The sequence below is a fragment of the Podarcis gaigeae genome (assembly GCF_964106915.1).
Source record: "Podarcis gaigeae genome assembly, chromosome: 13".
Classification (NCBI taxonomy): domain Eukaryota; kingdom Metazoa; phylum Chordata; class Lepidosauria; order Squamata; family Lacertidae; genus Podarcis; species Podarcis gaigeae.
In genome coordinates, this window is record NC_139689.1 from 47,297,638 (window position 1) to 47,316,439 (window position 18,802).

The following is an 18,802-nucleotide window of genomic DNA, read 5'->3' on the forward strand; positions in this document are numbered from 1 at the left end:
TGGGGATACATAGAGATGCATACACTGTGATAAGATAGGTATTTACCATATTTTTCGCTCTATAAGACGCACCAGACCATAAGACGCACCTAGTTTTTGGAGGAGGAAAACAAGAAAAAAAAAAATTCTGAATCTCGGAAGCCAGAACAACAAGAGGGATCGCTGCGCAGCGAAAGTAGTGATCCCTCTTGCTGTTCTGGCTTCTGGGATAGCTGCGCAGCCTGGATTCGCTCCATAAGACGCACACACATTTCCCCTTGCTTTTTAGGAGGGGAAAAGTGAGTCTTATAGAGCAAAAAATACGGTAAATATGTATGGAAATAAGCTACAAACTTAAGTATGCATCTAATCACGAATTTCAGTATAGCGTTTGTTAAAATGCAGATTAATACAAAGGCTGAGACCCTACCTGCCCACGGACTGTCTCACCAGAGTGGTGCATGCTCTAGTTATCTCCCGCTTGGACTACTGCAATGTGCTCTATGTGGGGCTACCTTTGAAGGAGACCCGGAAACTACAACTAATCCAGAATGCGGCAGCTAGACTGGTGACTGGGGGCGGCCGCCGAGACCACATAACACTGGTCTTGAAAGACCTACATTGGCTCCTAGTATGTTTCCAAGCACAATTCAAAGTGTTGGTGTTGACCTTTAAATCCCTAAACGGCCTCGGCCCAGTATACCTGAAGGAACGTCTTCACGCCTATCATTCTGCCTGGACACTGAGGTCCAGCACCAAGAGCCTTCTGGCGGTTCCCTCATTGCAAGAAGCAAAGCTACAGGGAACCAGGCAGAGGGCCTTCTCGGTTGTGGCACCTGCCCTGTGGAACCCCCTCTCACCAGATGTCAAAGCGATAAACAACTACCTGACATTCAGAAGACATTTTAAGGCAGCCCTGTTCAGGGAAGTTTTTAATCTGTGACATTTTAGTGTATTTTTGGTCTCTGTGGAAGCCGCCCAGAGTGGCTGGGGAAGCCCAGCCAGATGGGTGGGGTACAAATAATAAATTATTATTATTATTATTATTATTATTATTATTATTATTATTATTATTAAAGATGGGGACTTTCAGAAATCCAAGACAATCTGAAAGCATGCACAATGTTTTAGAATGGGCATCCCCAACCTTCAGCCCTCCAGAAGTTTGGGACTACAATTCCCATCATCCCTGACCACTGGTCCTGTTAGCTAGGGATGATGGGAGTTGTAGTCCAAAAACAGCTGGAGGGTCGCAGGTTGGGGATGCCTGTTTTAGAAGCTGAACAAAATGTAGAGATGAAATTATTACTGGTACTGATGAAGGATCGACACATTTCCCCACTTTGCCAACGTATTAGCCACAAGGCCTCTCAATGTAACCACATGTATTCTTTTATTAGGAAAATAAATAAATACGGTGTCACAATTCTCATCAGTTCAATGGAGTCACATTAAATAAGTCTTTTATAGCAGAGCACAGCTCAATTCCAAATCTAAACATAGCACAGGTCTTCTGAAAGAGTATTTCACTTTGGAAAATACTTTGCATAGATTCCAGCAGCAATATCTCTGTAAGGAGTGTCTGAATCAGACTTGGTCCGGGGTATGCGGCAGAGTCTACGGAAAGCAGGAGAACGAAGCAGGAGGTTGTGCGAAAGGCCCATGAAACTCGAGGAGACCCAGTACAAAGCCATTGCCTGAAACCAGAGAGGAAAGAAGCATTACTTTCAACAAAGCCAGGATGCTGAAAAAGTATCGCAACCACCCAAGAGGACGTACACTATCTTCCGCTTTTAGGAATATCAAATGCTGAAAAGTAAGTGTGTGTTCCAGTTTTCGAACGTTTTTCAGAAGCTGAACATCCGATGCGTCTGTGGACTATTGTTTCCAGGGCGCCTGCACCAATCAGAAGCTGCGCCTTGGTTTTCGAACATTTCAGAAGTCAAACAAACCTCTGGAACGGATTAAGTTTGGAGCTTTTGCTATTTATTTTGCGTTTTTGTTTTTGAGGCTTTTTTGGTTGTTTTTGTGATGGTGTGGAACCCAGTTCAGCTACTGATTGAATGTGTGACTGAGGAAATGCATAAAAGACCCCCATTCAAATAATGACTATCATCAGTGCAGCTAAGAAAAAAAATATATTAATTTTCATCATCTACAATACCGTCTTATTTATTCTATATTACAGTACATTGATTATTGCTTTCATTTTATGGATCAATGGTCTCGTTAGATAGTAAAATCCATGTTAAATTGCTGTTTTAGGGGTTGTTTTTAAAAGTCTGGAATGGATTAATCTGTTTTGCATTACTTTCTATGGGAAAGCGTGCCTTGGTTTTGGAACGCTTTGGTTTTGGAACGGACTTCTGGAATGGATTAAGTTTGAGAACCAAGGTACCGCTATATGTGGAAAGCTTGATGAGATACATTTCAGCCCACCTTCCTCCAAAAAGCTCAGGGTGACAAAGTGCTCTCAGTCCCCTATTTTATCCTCCTCCTAACCACCTCCTGAGGTACATTAGGGTGAAAGATGGTCCAATCACCAAGGCTGAGGGGAATTTGAGGCCTCACTCCAGCCACAAAATTTGGCTCTTCCAAATTTACGAAGCCGTCCTAAAAACTGTTAATGACTGATCACCGAAGAATTGATGCTTTTGAATTCTGGTGCTGGAGGAGACTCTTGAGAGTCCCATGGACTGCAAGAAGATCAAACCTCTCCATTCTGAAGGAAATCAGCCCTGAGTGCTCACTGGAAGGACAGATCGTGAAGCTGAGGCTCCAAGACTTTGGCCACCTCATGAGAAGAGAAGACTCCCTGGAAAAGACCCTGATGTTGGGAGAGATTGAGGGCACAAGGAGAAGGGGACGACAGACGACTGCAATTGGTCTTACAGGAAAAAGCAAGGGGTGAGATGGCTCAAAATAGTTTTATCATGTATAATGAGCTAAGAATCCAATGTCTCTATTCAGGCCAGGTCTCTCCATGGTTTTAAGTTTGGTAATAAGTTGCAATTCAGCAACTTCTCTTTCCAGTCTATGAAATTCTTTTGCAATAAGACAACTACTTTGAGCTCTTGTATAGAATGTCCTGGGAGACTGAAGCGTTCTCCTACTGGTTTCTCTGTCTTGTGATTCCTGATATCAGATTTATGTCCATTTATCCTTGGGTGTAGGGTTTGTCCTGTTTGTCCAATACAGCGGTGCCTCGCAAGACAAAATTAATCCGTTCCACGAGTCTCTTCGTCTTGCGGTTTTTTCGTCTTGCGAAGCACGGCTATTAGCGGCTTAGTAGCTATTAACGGCTTAGCGGCTTTAAGAAAAAGGAAAAAAACTCGCAAGACGTTTCGTCTTGCGAAGCAAGCCCATAGGGAAATTCGTCTAGCGAAGCGACGCAAAAACCGAAAAACCCTTTTTGTTTTGCGAGGCATTCGTCTTGCGGGGCCCCACTGTCCAGAGAGCTGAAGGGCACTGTTGGCATTTGATGGCATACACAATGTTGTTCTAGATTACTTACTGATGGTACAGTTGCAGCGATTGGAATCATAAGCACCGAGACACCTCGGAAGAAGTTAGTGCCATACCTCTGGAGCCGAGACAGTTCAGTTTTCCGCAAAGCAAAAATCTGGAGAGACAAATTTCACTTGTAAGAGATTTGGGGAACAAAATGTCAGCCAGAGCGTCGAGGAGGCAAATATGCAACTCAGGAACTGGTGCGTACAGGTCAACGCAAGTTATTATCTACGCTTTAAAGTCCTTCCCAGGTTTAAAGCGTGAGAACTCCCAATGCAGCCAGCAATCTGCTTTATATATCAAGCTTCTCACCTCCTTTAAAAACTGTATCTAGCGGTCGAAAGACAATGTTAACTGGAACAGTTTTTGTTTTTAAGAAGTATAGCTCTGCTATTCCAAAGCAGCAATTAAATGCCATTACAGTGTTTGCTTATCTGTCTCTGCTGACAAACTGCTGTGCTATTTTATTTACAATACAGTGGTCCCTTTGTTCTCAAACGCCTTGGTACTCAAACATCTTGGACCCCAAACACTGCAAACCCGGAAATTAAGTGTTCCAGTTTGTGAACTTTTTTCCGAAGCCAAACGTGCTCTGTTTTAAGTGCCACGCTTCCATTTTGAGTGTTACACTGAGGCCTGTCTGTTTTTGCTATTTATTTTGTGTTTTTGTGGCTTTTATGTTTTGTTTCTGTGACTGTGTGGAACCCAATTCAGCTATTGATTGATTGATTGATTTTGTGACTGAAGTACACTGTTTATTGCTTTCGTTTTATGGATCAATGGATAGTAAAATTCGTATTAAATTTCTGTTTTAGGGGTTGTTTTTAAAAGTCTGGGCCATGAACTGCAAGTGTTGTTACCAGCTGGCTTCCTCCCGATGGCCCTAAAAGTTTTTCAGGCAAAATCTTTAGCCCAACTCCTGTATGGCTCTCAAATTAGCCCCTCTGCCAACCTTAAGACCCTTGAAACAGTACAATCAAAATTCTTAAGATCATTATTTGCTACCCCAAAGTGTACACCTAATGCAGTCCTAAGGCAAGAGGCAGGACTGCCCAGAGTGGAATTAAAAGTCTGGGAGCAAGCAATATCCCTCTGGCTGAAAATCCATTACAATCCTAAGGGACTGTTACCTTGCTTCCTGGCCGCAGTTCCCTATCCTCCTTGGCTTATGCAAATAACTAACAAGATCAAACAAATTGGCCTAAACCCTGAAAATCTTCTTATTGGAACTCTGAATAAGGCAAAAGCAATTATCACTCAGAGACTTTACGATGTTGAATTACAACAAGAAGACGCCCTACTCCCGGAGACGTATAGATGTTTAAAAGCTTGGCCTAATTTTGCAGCAGGACGCAGGTGGCGCTGTGGGTTAAAGCCTCAGCACCTAGGACTTGCCGATCGAAAGGTCGGCGGTTCGAATCCCTGTGGCGGGGTGCGCTCCCGCTGCTCGGTCCCAGCGCCTGCCAACCTAGCAGTTCGAAAGCACCTCCGGGTGCAAGTAGATAAATAGGGACCGCTTACCAGCGGGAAGGTAAACGGCGTTTCCGTGTGCGGCTCTGGCTCGCCAGAGCAGCGATGTCACGCTGGCCACGTGACCCGGAAGTGTCTCCGGACAGCGCTGGCCCCTGGCCTCTTAAGTGAGATGGGCGCACAACCCCAGAGTCTGTCAAGACTGGCCCGTACGGGCAGGGGTACCTTTACCTTTACCTTTTAATTTTGCAGCTGCCCCTTACTTAACTAACATCACTAACAAAGCTTATAGATGGGCTTTCTCTAGAGCCCGCTTTGAGACAATGCCCTCAGCTGTGCTGTACGGCAAATTCACGCGGGTACCAATGCATGCGCGTCTCTGCCCCTGTATGTCTAATAAGGTAGAATCTGTCACACACATCCTTCTATTTTGCAAATTTTATAGTGAAGAACGAGTTCAACTTATTTTGCCGCTTTTATCAAAATTTATACCCCTACAACATTATTTGGAATCCTCCTCCGAAATTCTACGAAAATACCTTCTGGAAGACTCCTCAAGCTCAATATCATATGAGGTGGCCAAATTTTGCACTTTAGTAATCAGGAAGCGTAAATCTCTTCTGTTGAATGGCACACTGCGAAGTTCCCTTGTGTAATCTTTTTTTTCTGATGTTGTTGTTGATTTCTTTTTGTTTGATCTTGTGGTGTTTAATGTCACTGGCTTTTGCCACATAAAACTTGATGATGGTTTAAAAGTCTGGAACGGATTAATCCGTTTTGCATTGCTTTCTATGGGAACGTGTGCCTTGATTTTGGAACGCTTTGGTTTTGGAACGGACTTCTGGAACGGATTACATTTGAGAACCAAGGTACCACTGCACAGTAAATTGCAAGTCGGCCAAATAGCTGTAGATGTGATTTGATGGTGGTCCCAGAGTCAGCCTTCCATACCTCCACTATCAGCAGATTGAGGAGTCCGAGAGCAATTGGCAGAATCCAAGTTGAGTCAGGTACAGTGAGGTCCGGAAACCAGAGGACCCCTCCTGTGGAAAGTTGCTCCTGAATTAAGAACCCTGTTGAAAAACCACACACATAGTTGGCACATTTTGTTACCTTAAACATTCTATCCCTGCAGCTGGAAAGTCAAGCTGGCAGCAGTAGCCAAGGAGTCCTTTCAACAGTTCATGCTGTTGAACAGCTAACCAAGTACAGTGGTACCTTGGGTTAAGTACTTATTTCGTTCCGGAGCTCCGTTCTTAACCTGAAGCACCACTTTAGCTAATGGGGCCTCCTGCTGCTGCAGCGCCGCCGGAGCACGATTTCTGTTCTCATCCTGAAGCAAAGTTCTTAACCAGAGGTACTATTTCTGGGTTAGCAGAGTCTGTAACCTGAAGCATATGTAAACTGAAGCGTATGTAACCCGAGGTACCACTGTACAGAAAAGGAGAGGCATTCAGTTAAGCCAAGGGATGAGAATTAGTGTTTGGGGAAACAGCGGACAGTGGGACCTCTACTCACGACCACAGTCCGTTCCAGGAGCCCGTCCTTATGGCGAAACGGGTCGCTGGTAGAAGTGCCGTTGTGCACAGGCACACTTGGTGGCAGCCTGCTTCTGCACATGCGTAAATCGCGGCAAACCCGGTGTTTACTTCCGGGTTTGCCATGGTCACGACTTGGAACGGGCCTAAGTAGAGCGGGATGTAAGTAGAGTTTCTACTGTACATTTTATATTGGAGGTTGCCAATATAACTTCAACTACGCTTGTTGCAGGTGTGGTGTCTCCTCTGTAAAACCTCTTTAAACAGCCCATAGCAGAGCTCCTTCCTGGTGGCAGACGACAAGAGACTACAAGACTTGTACAAAATACTCAGGCAAGAGTTTATTTCTTGGCTGGTTCACGAGCATTTTAGTTGCGACTATATACAAAACTATTTACATACATCTTTCCACTGCGGGATAAACCAGGCATAGGGAAACTCCAGCCCTCCAGATGTTTGGGACTACAATTCCCATCATCCCTAGCTAACAGGACCAGTGGTCAGGGGCGATGGGAATTGTAGTCCCAAACATCTGGAGGGTTGGAGTTTCCCTATGCCTGGTATATACAGGACTTGATCTCCTTCCGCAGGGCCTGTAAGACAGAGCTATTCCACCTGGCCTTCAATCTGAATTAGCTCGATCCTCTATTCCCTTTTCCCTTTCCTCTTCTATGAAGAAACCCTTTCTGGGACTGCACATTTAAATTCTTATTCACACACCTCCTTGCTGGCCCTAGTAGGACCAACTTGGCCACTTAGCCCTGGTGATCATTTGATGTCTGCTGACTGGATTCACCCCCCCCCCACACACACACACAAAAAGACCCCTGAATTTTTGAATTTTATTGATTCAAAATTGATTGGGAGTCATTTTGGACTCACAGCTGTCCATGGAGGCACAGGTCAAATCTGTGTCCAGGGCAGCTGTTTACCAGCTCCATCTGGTACGTAGGCTGAGACCCCACCTCCCTGCAGAATGTCTCGCCAGAGTGGTGCATGCTCTGGTTATCTCCCGCTTGGACTACTGCAATGCGCTCTACGTGGGGCTACCTTTGAAGGTGACTCGGAAACTACAACTAATCCAGAACGCGGCAGCTAGACTGGTGACTGGGGGCGGCTGCCAAGACCATATAACACCGGTCTTGAAAGACCTACATTGGCTCCCAGTACATTTCCGAGCACAATTCAAAGTGTTGGTGCTGACCTTTAAAGCCCTAAACGGCCTCGGTCCAGTATTCTGAAGGAGCATCTCCACCCCCATCGTTCTGCCCGGACGCTGAGGTGCAGCGTCGAGGGCCTTCTGGCGGTTCCCTCCTTGCGAGAAGCAAAGCTACAGGGAATCAGGCAGAGGGCCTTCTCGGTAGTGGCGCCCGCCCTGTTGAACGCCCTTCCAGCAGATGTCAAAGCGATAAACAACTACCTGACATTCAGAAGACATCTTAAGGCAGCCCTGTTCAGGGAAGTTTTTAACGTGTGATATTTTACTGTATTTTTGGTTTCTATGGAAGCCACCCAGAGTGGCTGGGGAGGCCCAGCCAGATGGGCGGGGTATAAAAAATAAATAAATAAATAAATAAATAAATAAATAAATAAATAAATAAATATTATTATTATTATTATTATTTTGATGCTACATTTTATGTTGTATTCTATGCTGTTTTAAAGTCGCATTTTAATCAATGTTTCATATTTGCTGTTAGCCGCCCTGAGCCTGGTTTTTAAACTGAGAAGGGCGGGGTATAAATAAAAAATTATTAATTATTACTGTATTATTATTATTATTATTATTATTATTATTATTATTATTATTATTATTAACTCACACCGTGTGGGTACGCTTTCCTCGTGCAGGGAAGTGCAACCTGCAATTTCCTTCTTTTTATTTCCATTCCCAGCTGTAACCAATCAGCCAAGTGTGTCACTCCTAACCTTTAAAGAAAACTTCTTTAAAGCTACAAGCACCTTTTTCTGTTTGTTTGAAGAATGACTTCCTAACATTTCACGACACCAGTTTAAAAGCCCTACCATCAGCAGCTGCTCTGCCGATGCTGAAGTTGCGCAAAGCCATGGAAACGAAGACCCACATTGGAATCTGAATCCATACGAGCAAGGTGGCCTTCAGAGGGTGGCAGTTGTCTCGCACGTACAACTCGGAAACAATCCTTTTCAGATTCTTCTTGAAATGGAACCTGGTTGGGCAGAGGGAAACAGAAGTGAGGAAACAGAAGTGAAGAACAAGGAGGTTATAGTGATCTTTATAAAAGGGCTTACTAGCAGTAAGTGGGCAATATAGAGGAACAGAGAAGGAGTGGAAGAACCCGTAGACAGGTCTGTGGGAAGTGCTGAAAGGCCAATCGCAGAACAATTGAAATTGAATTGAGATACTTTATTGTGGAGGGGACGCGGGTGGCGCTGTGGGTTAAACCACGGAGCCTGGGGCTTGCTGATCAGAAGGTCGGCGGTTCGAATCCCCGCGATGGGGTGAGCTCCCGTTGCTCGGTCCCTGCTCCTGCCAACCTAGCAGTTCGAAAGCACGTCAAAGTGCAAGTAGATAAATAGGTACCCCTCCGGCGGGAAGGTAAACGGCGTTTCCATGCGCTGCTCTGGTTCGCCAGAAGCGGCTTAGTCATGCTGGCCACATGACCCGGAAGCTGTACGCCGGCTCCCTAGGCCAATAAAGCGAGATGAGCGCCACAACTCCAGAGTCGGCCACGACTGGACCTCATGGTGAGGGGTCCCTTTATCTTTACCTTATTGTAACTTGTACAACTTGTATACAGTGAGATTACATGAGCAACCCCACTCAGCTCTCTTAGTCTTAATTCCCCACCAAACCCGAAAGTCAGTTGCCCTGTTGTTATCTTTTCATTCAGCAGCCTAACAGCCCACAAATAGAAGCTGTTCTTTACCCTGTTAGTGCGACTAATCGTGCTTCTATATCTTCTGTCCGAGGGCAGGAAATCAAGAAAGTGCCGGCCAGGGTGTGAATTATCCCTGGGAATTTTCCTCACTCTCCTGAGGCAACGTTCTTCCGCTATTTCATCCAGCGGATTCACGAGACAGCTCATCATATCTTGTGCTGTATTCACCACCCTCTATAGGCACTTCCTATCAGTTGATGTCAAACCAGCAATATGATGCACTATGAAAGGACACTTTCTATTGTTGACCGGTAGAAGATCATCAGATGTTGACTGACATCGTTCTTCCGCAATACTCTGAGGAGATGGAGTCTCTGTTGGGCTTTCTTAACCACCTGGGTTGTATTTATTTTCCAAGTAAGGTCTTCACTTAGATAAACTCCTAGGAATTTAAAGGAAGAGACTCTCCATTGCATTATGTGCCGCACCCTGGTTGGCATCCGTCTCGGGAGACAATGGAGGAGTGCACCTTCGGGGATGAAGTCAAACCGTTGGAAAGTTACAGCGCCTGCTGTGGCTGTAGAGAACGATAAGGGAGAGACATGTTTTCTTGAAGCTGGGGCAGAGGAAGGCATCCGGTCGTGCTGCTGAAGGTGAACCAGGGCATTTCTTCTCTCTGCACTCCTCCCAGCAGTCATTCCTCCTCTGGTCACTGCTACGGATACATGACCTGACTGCCTGCGTTCATGTGCAAGGGGTTCCCATTGTTAGGATATACAGTGGTACCTCGGGTTATATATGCTTCAGGTTACAGACTCCGCTAACCGAGTGCTTCAGGTTAAGAACTTTGCTTCAGGATGAGAATAGAAATCGTGCTCCGGCGGCGCGGCGGCAGCAGGAGGCCCCATTAGCTAAAGTGGTGCTTCAGGTTAAGAACACTTTCAGGTTAAGTATGGACCTCTGGAACGAATTAAGTACTTAACCCGAGGTACCACTGTAGTTCCGTTCCACCTTAAAAGGGTACAGGCATGATGTTTGTGTGTCACATGCCTGTTTACTTCCAGCACTCGCTGGGAACTTCCATTTGTATATAGCTTTTGTGCTGCTGCTGTTTTGCTGGAGACGAAGGGAAGCAGACATGTTTTCCTTTGTTCCTGAACTGTCCTGAATAAAATGCTGTACATTATGCTTGCACATCTCTCTGTCCGCCACTTCTGCTGTGAGATGATTTACACACTCTGCTGATAGAGCGTGCACAGGTCTCTAAACGTATCTGAGGCTCTTGTCACTGTTTGATGCTGTTCCAAACGAGACCGGTGATCGTCCGGCCGCCGGCCAGTGGCTGGAACCAGCTGGGGACCTGCCTGATGTGTCCATCTTCCCGGCAGTATCCCAACACCCACACGGCAATCTTCATATCACGTTTGCGAACATTTTTGTAATGCAGAGTTACAGAGTCTGCGAGGGGGCCTGGTGCCTGAAGCCAGCTCCCCACAGAGCACGTCCTTGGGGGTCCTGCTATCTTCCGTTCTGTGGACATGACCTAGCCAGTGTAAACGTTGCTGAGACAGGAGTGCGAACATGCTGGGTATGTGGGCTTCAGACTGTCCTGCCATTCGATACCCAAAACCCTCCTGGCACAACGTATGTGGGGGGCATTGAGGCGTCATTCCTGGGAGGCGTACGTTGCCCACGACTCGCTTAAATAAAGCGGCGTGCACTCAACAGGCAAGCTTGGTAGATGTTCCCCACAGAAGCACTATTTACATGGGAATCTTACAAGTACAGTGGTGCCTTGGTTCTCAAACGCCTTGGTTTCCAAACGCCGAAAAGTAAGTAATTGTTCCGGTTTTCGAACATTTCTCAGAAGCCAAACGTCCAATGCGTCTGTTGGCTATTGTTTCCGGGGCACCTGCACCAGTCAGAAGCTGCGCGTTGGTTTTCGAACATTTCAGGAAGTCAAACGGACTTCTGGAAAGGATTAAGTTTGGCGCTTTTGTTTTCGCTATTTATTTGGCGTTTTAGTTTTGGAGGCTTTTTTTGGTTAATTTCTTTTTGTGACAGTTCCGCTACTGATTGATTGATTGATTGTATGACTGCGGAAATGGCTAAAATCCCCCCATCCAAACAATATCATCAGTGCAGGTAAGAAAAAAAAAATACATTTTAATTTTTATCATCTACAATACTGTCTTATTTATTTTATAGTACAGCACGTTGATTATTGCTTTCATTTTATGGAGCAATGGTCTCATTAGATAGTAAAATCCATGTTAAATTGCTGTTTTAGGGGTTGTTTTTAAAAGTCTGGAACGGATTAATCCGTTTTGCATTACTTTCTATGGGCAAGCCTGCCTTGGTTTTGGAACGCTTTGGTTTTGGAACGGACTTCAGGAACAGATTAAGTTTGAGAACCAAGGTGCTACTGTATACTGCTAGGTGGCTTGCAGTGGCCACGAGCAAGAGAAATGTTTAATGCCACAGAATATTATTCTAGCTGGATGAGCTGAGATACTGCTCAAAATGCTCTTACCTGGCTTCCTTTTCAGACCAACTCCGTTGTTTTGCACAAACGGAAACTTCATAGCGAAGGTGTTTGGCTAGGCTGTGGATTTCAGGCTTCAGGTTTTCAAGCTAGCTGGAAAGACACAGACGACTTAGTTATAAATCAGTTAAGTGCTTCTCTCCCCCCCACCCACCGCTGTCCCTTGAAGTGCTCTGCCTTAGCATTAGTGGTTTACTCTTGCTTACCTGCCAAAATGTAGACCCAGGCTCACTAGCATCACTATAGAAACGTGGGTAATATAAACACAAGTCATACCATGGCTCTATCTATCTGAGTATTGTCTATCCCATGGACTGCAAGAAGATCAAACCTCTCCATTCTTAAGGAAATCGGCCCTGAGTGCTCACTGGAAGGACAGATCCTGAAGCTGAGGCTCCAAGACTTTGGCCACTTCATGAGAAGAGAAGACTCCCTGGAAAAGACCCTGATGTTGGGAAAGATGGAGGGCACAAGGAGAAGGGGATGACAGAGGACAAGATGGTTGGATAGTGTTCTCGAAGCTACAAACATGACTCTGACCAAACTGCGGGAGGCAGTGGAAGACAGGAGGGCCTGGCGTGCTCTGGTCCATGGGGTCACAAAGAGTCGGACACGATTGTCTATGCTGCCCGGGAATAGCTCTCTGGGGTTTCAGGTGGGGCTCTTTCCCAGCCATAGGTAAAGGTAAAGGGAACCCTGACCATTAGGTCTAGTCGTGGCCGACTCTGGGGTTGCGGTGCTCATCTCGCTTTACTGGCCGAGGGAGCCGACGTACAGCTTCCGGGTCATGTAGCCAGCATGACTAAGCCGCTTCTGGTGAACCAGAGCAGCGCACGGAAACGCTGTTTACCTTCCCGCCAGAGCGGTACCTATTTATCTACTTGCACTTTGACGTGCTTTCGAACTGCTAGGTTGGCAGGAGCAGGGACCAAGCAACAGGAGCTCACCCCGTTGTAGGGATTCGAACCGCCGACCTTCTGATCGGCAAGTCCTAGGCTCTGTGGTTTAGACCACAGCACCACCAGCGTCCCTCTTTCCCAGCCATACCAGGGATTAAATCTGGGGCCTTGTGCGTGGAAAAAAATTAATCATGCACCCTACCACTGAGTACAGCTCAGTATTTTGCTAGAAACAGTAGTATCCTCATGCAGAAGTACAAGTTATAAAGTTGCCACATAAGTGCTTAAAGGCTCTATAGGTAGTGAAATATCTGTATGAGCAATAGCTGAAGGGCTATGCTAAATGGTCTGGACGATGAGACATAAAATCACAGAATTGTAGACTTGGAAGGGACCAAAAAATAACCCCAATTCCAGGCCATGAGACAATCAGCGCAAGGAGCTCTGCAGCCAAGAGCAGTGATTCATTTGACAAAGAAAAGCATCTCCCACACTTCATTCTGCATCTAGATAAAACTGTTCCCTCCTCAAAAACATATTAAATTATACGGGCTCATTTGCAAGGCGGCAGCTTTTTATATATATGCACTTTTAAGAAAACCCTTAAACTAATTATAACCTAACCTAACATTTCCAAATTGGACAAAAAAAAATATTAATCTGGTCCTTACACAAATACGCATTAAAATAACTTTTGAAGTATCATGTGTATATGGACAGGCTTAAACTTTTTAAAACCTTTACCGGACTCGAATTATTTTGTCGGATTTGTGTCATCTGATATTTAAATTTCGCGCGGACCACACCGACACCCGCCATGGAAAGTCATGCCGTACATTATATATTTTTTCCCTCCCAGTTTACATACGTTCCACCCTCTCCGTGCGCCCCCTTGCTCCACGCGCGCGCGCGCGCGGCAGCCCTCTGCAGATGCTCAGGAACCCCCCTCTCCGTGCGCCCCTGCGCAGAGCCCACCTTGGCGAGGACGCGGCTCTGCAGGGCGGCGAGCGGGAGGGTGACGCCGGTGCGCAGGAGGGCGCTGGCGGCGACCACGGCGGCCCACCAGGGCAGCCCGGACGCGGCCTGCAGCGCCACCAGGCTCGACTCCATCCACGCCACGGGCGCCGAGGTCGACAAAGCTTCGTACCAGGCCCAGGACGCGGAGGGCTCTCCGGGGCCGCCGCCGCCGCTACCTCCGGGCGCGCAGAGGGCGCGCGAGGCGCCGCCGCAGCCGCGGAAAAGCAGCAGCAGCCGCCGCGGGCCCGGGCGGAGAGGGGCGCGCAAGCTGCGCGCGGCCGAAGCGGCAAGCAGGAGCGCAGGGAAGGCGCAGGGCACCATCTTGGTCACCGCGCAGCGCGTGCGCCCAGGGCGCGCGGTGGCGCTCCTCCCCGCGCTCCTCCTCCAAGCCCCGTGGTTGGAGCGCCCCAAACGGCCCGCGCGCAACCCTCGGAAGTTGCTTCCCAATTGCATGCAGTGGCGGATTTACGTAGAAGCTAAACAAGCTATAGCTTAGGGCCAAAAAATTTAAAGGAGAAAAAAACTGGATGTACATTTTCAAAATGTAATATAAAAAACAAATAAAATTAAACCTGCAATTATAATTTCAGGTTATAGCAAGTTTCTAGAGACTAGATTATTAGTTTTTGTAAACTGTGTTTCCAAAGGAGCTTTTGTGTTTGCATTAAGTTTGTTATGAATAAAAAATCATTTTAGGTTAGAGCTTAATAATTATTTCACTATTAATATACTTCTTCTGAATTGTATTTCAGTTCAACAATTACTTTGCTAAAATACATATTTTGTTATGTGCAAATGGCTTTAGATACCTATTAGGTCCATAAATTACCATACAGTCATATCTCGGGTTGAATGTTCTTCGGGATGAGTGTGTTCGAGTTGCGCTCCACGGCAACCCGGAAGTAATGGAGCGCGTTGCTTCCTTGTTTCGCCGCATGCGCAGACGCTCAAAATGACGTCACACGCATGCGCAGAAGCGGCGAAAAGCAACACGTGCATGCTTCTAGATGCAAACAGGGCTCCAGAACGGATCCCGTTTGCATCTAGAGGTACCACTGTATAGCATATATTCAACACAAAAAACAGCAACCTTTGTTGTTGACAAAGGACAGCCGGACATATAAAGGCCCCCATTGCCTTCAGGAGCTCAGGGCCCCATAAAACCTAACAGTGGCATAGCGTGGGTTGTCAGCACCCGGGGCAAGGCAAGTAATTTGCACCCCTAACCCGTGGATTTGCGCCCCCTAAACTTAACCCCCAGATGTTGCGCCCGGTGCTGCCGTCCCCCCTGCACCCCCCACGCTATGCCACTGAGACCTAAATCCAGCCCTGATTGCATCCTGAATGTGTAGAGTCAGAAGGGACCCTCATCTAGTCCAGGGTTTCCTAAAAGTGGTTTTTTGGACTACAACTCCCATCATCCCACTGGTCCTGCTAAGTACAATGGGAGTTGTAGTGCAACAACAGCCAGACACCCAAGTTTTGGAAACCAGTCGAAAACCCCTGCAATGCAGGAATCTCAAGTAGATCATCCCAAGGGAGTAGCGAGGATTTATATTAGTGGGGACACGGCGCCCACCTGTTATCCTGTCACATCCCCGTGTGAGAGCACGCCGCCCCCCCAAAAAACGGGATGTCCCAGTTAGTTGACAGTTCATTCCGTTTGGCACCATTTTTGAGTGAATTGCCAAAAGTCAGATTTTTGCTGAAATTGTGACCCCGGGGCTTAGGGAATTTTCAAAAAAATCTTTTTCCGCCGGTTAAGTTGTTGATGGCTGATTTCTTCTCCTGTGATATAAAGCCTTCTGTTTCGACCGCCAAACATTTCAGGGGATCATTTGCAACTGTTCGGCACCATATTTCACTGAATTCCCGAAAGTCAGATTTTGCTGAAATTGTGACCCCAGGGCTTAGGGAATTTTCAAAAAAATCTTTTTCCGCCGGTTAACTTTCTGAGGGCTGATTTCTTGTCCTGTGATAAAAAGCCTTCTGTATCGACAGCCAAACCTTTCAGGGGATCATTTGCAAGCGTTTGGCACCATTTTTGAGTGAATTGCTAAAAGTCAGATTTTTTCTGAAATTGTGACCCCGGGGCTTAGGGATTTTTCAAAAAAATCTTTTTCCGCCGGTTAAGTTGCTGAGGGCTGATTTCTTGTCCGGTGATAAAAAGCCTTCTGTTTCGACATCGAAACCTTTCTGGGGAGCATTTGCAAGCGTTTGGCACCATATTTGAGTGAATTGCCAAAAGTCAGATTTTTGCTGAAATTGTGACTCCGGCGCTTAGGGATTTTTCAAAAAAATCTTTTTCCGCCGGTTAACTTGTTGAGGGGTGTTTTCTTGTAATGTCATAAAAAGCCTTCTGTTTCCATCGCCAAAGCTTTCAGGGGATCATTCGCAAGCGTTTGGCACCATTTTTGAGTGAATTGCCAAAAGTCAGATTTTTTCTGAAATTGTGACCCCAGGCTTAGGGATTTTTCAAAAAAATCTTTTTCCGCCGGTTAAGTTGCTGAGGGCTGATTTCTTGTCCGGTGATAAAAAGCCTTCTGTTTCGACAGCCAAACCTTTCTGGGGAGCATTTGCAACCGGTTGACACCATTTTTGAGTGAATTGCCAAAAGTCAGATCTTTTCTGACATTGTGAACCCGGGGCTAAGCGATTTTTCAAAAAAATCTTTTTCCGCCGGTTAAGTTGTTTATGGCTGATTTCTTGTCCTGTGATATAAAGCCTTCTGTTTCGACCGCCAAACATTTCAGGGAAGCATTTGCAACTGTTCAGCACCATTTTTGACTGAATTCCCGTAAGTCAGATTTTGCTGAAATTGTGACCCCAGGGCTTAGGGAATTTTCAAAAAAATCTTTTTCCACCGGTTAACTTTCTGAGGGCTGATTTCTTGTCCTGTGATAAAAAGCCTTCTGTTTCGACATCAAAACCTTTCTGGGGAGCATTTGCAAGCGTTTGGCACCATATTTGAGTGAATTGCCCAAAGTCAGATTTTTGCTGAAATTGTGACTCCGGCGCTTAGGGATTTTTCAAAAAAATCTTTTTCCGCCGGTTAAGTTGCTGAGGGCTGATTTCTTGTCCGGTGATAAAAAGCCTTCTGTTTCGACATCGAAACCTTTCTGGGGAGCATTTGCAAGCGTTTGGCACCATATTTGAGTGAATTGCCAAAAGTCAGATTTTTGCTGAAATTGTGACTCTGGCGCTTAGGGATTTTTCAAAAAAATCTTTTTCCGCCGGTTAACTTGTTGAGGGGTGTTTTCTTGTAATGTCATAAAAAGTTTTCTGTTTCCATCGCCAAAGCTTTCAGGGGATCATTTGCAAGCGTTTGGCACCATTTTTGAGTGAATTGCCAAAAGTCAGATTTTTTCTGAAATTGTGACCCCAGGGCTTAGGGATTTTTCAAAAAAATCTTTTTCCGCCGGTTAAGTTGCTGAGGGCTGATTTCTTGTCCGGTGATAAAAAGCCTTCTGTTTCGACATCAAAACCTTTCTGGGGAGCATTTGCAAGCATTTGGCACCATTTTTGAGTGAATTGCCAAAAGTCAGATTTTTGCTGAAATTGTGACCCCGGGGCTTAGGGATTTTTCAAAAAAATCTTTTTCCGCCGGTTAAGTTGCTGAGGGCTGATTTCTTGTCCTGTGATAAAAAGCCTTCTGTTTCCATTACCAAAGCTTTCAGGGGATCATTTGCAACCGGTTGGCACCATTTTTGAGTGAATTGCCAAAAGTCAGATCTTTTCTGACATTGTGAACCCGGGGCTAAGCGATTTTTCAAAAAAATCTTTTTCCGCCGGTTAAGTTGCTGAGGGCTGATTTCTTGTCCTGTGATAAAAAAGCCTTCTGTTTCGACGGCCAAACATTTCAGGGCAGCATTTGCAAGCGTTTGGCACCATTTTTGAGTGAATTTCCAAAAGTCAGATTTTTGCTGAAATTGTGACCCCGGGGATTAGGGATTTTTTCAAAAAAATCTTTTTCCGCTAGTTAACTTTCTGAGGGCTGATTTCTTGTCCTGTGATAAAAAGCCTTCTGTTTCCATCACCAAAGCTTTCAGGGGAGCATTTGCAAACGTTTGGCACCATTTTTGAGTGAATTGCCAAAAGTCAGATTTTTGCTGAAATTGTGACCCCGGGGCTTAGGGATTTTTTCAAAAAAATATTTTTCTGCTAGTTAACTTTCTGAGGGCTGATTTCTTGTCCTGTGATAAAAAGCCTTCTGTTTCCATCACCAAAGCTTTCAGGGGAGCATTTGCAAACGTTTGGCACCATTTTTGAGTGAATTGCCAAAAGTCAGATTTTTGCTGAAATTGTGACCCCGGGGATTAGGGATTTTTTCAAAAAAACTTTTTCCGCCGGATAAGTTGCTGAGGGGTGTTTTCTTGTAATGTCATAAAAAGCCTTCTGTTTCCATCGCCAAAGCTTTCAGGGGATCATTTGCAAGCGTTTGGCACCATTTTTGAGTGAATTGCCAAAAGTCAGATTTTTTCTGAAATTGTGACCCCAGGGCTTAGGGATTTTTCAAAAAAATCTTTTTCCGCCGATTAAGTTGCTGAGGGCTGATTTCTTGTCCGGTGATAAAAAGCCGTCTGTTTCGACATCAAAACCTTTCTGGGGAGCATTTGCAAGCATTTGGCACCATTTTTGAGTGAATTGCCAAAAGTCAGATTTTTGCTGAAATTGTGACCCCGGGGATTAGGGATTTTTTCAAAAAAATCTTTTTCCGCTAGTTAACTTTCTGAGGGCTGATTTCTTGTCCTGTGATAAAAAGCCTTCTGTTTCCATCACCAAAGCTTTCAGGGGATCATTTGCAAGCGTTTGGCACCATTTTTGAGTGAATTGCCAAAAGTCAGATTTTTGCTGAAATTGTGACCCCGGGGCTTAGGGATTTTTCAAAAAAATATTTTTCCGCCGGTTAACTTTCTGATGGCTGATTTCTTCTCCTGTGATAAAAAGCCTTCTGTTTCGACAGCCAAACCTTTCAGGGGATCA

The 18,802-nt window shown here is 45.6% G+C and overlaps 1 protein-coding gene across 1 annotated transcript; it reads right to left on the reverse strand.

Annotated features, from left to right (window-relative positions):
- Positions 1–1,355: 1,355 nt before the first annotated feature.
- Positions 1,356–14,161, reverse strand: COX18 (cytochrome c oxidase assembly factor COX18). The gene is made up of 6 exons (XM_083709793.1): positions 13,778–14,161; positions 11,892–11,992; positions 8,523–8,686; positions 5,911–6,032; positions 3,494–3,601; positions 1,356–1,676 (listed from the first exon to the last, which is right to left on the reverse strand). Exons 1-6 carry the CDS (start codon positions 14,138–14,140, stop codon positions 1,506–1,508), a joined length of 1,029 nt encoding a protein of 342 aa, XP_083565919.1. The 5' UTR covers positions 14,141–14,161; the 3' UTR covers positions 1,356–1,505.
- Positions 14,162–18,802: the final 4,641 nt, after the last annotated feature.

What these genes read in the sequence shown, in the direction of transcription:
- COX18 (XM_083709793.1), bottom strand. Translation starts at nt 14,140, where the DNA reads ATGGTGCCCTGCGCCTTCCCTGCGCTCCTGCTTGCCGCTTCGGCCGCG. An exon ending in TGGTCTGAAAAGGAAGCCAG is followed by an intron (nt 8,687 to 11,891) that starts GTAAGAGCATTT and finishes CTGCCCAACCAG; the next exon opens with GTTCCATTTCAAGAAGAATC. An exon ending in TCGCTGCAACTGTACCATCA is followed by an intron (nt 1,677 to 3,493) that starts GTAAGTAATCTA and finishes CTCTGGTTTCAG; the next exon opens with GCAATGGCTTTGTACTGGGT.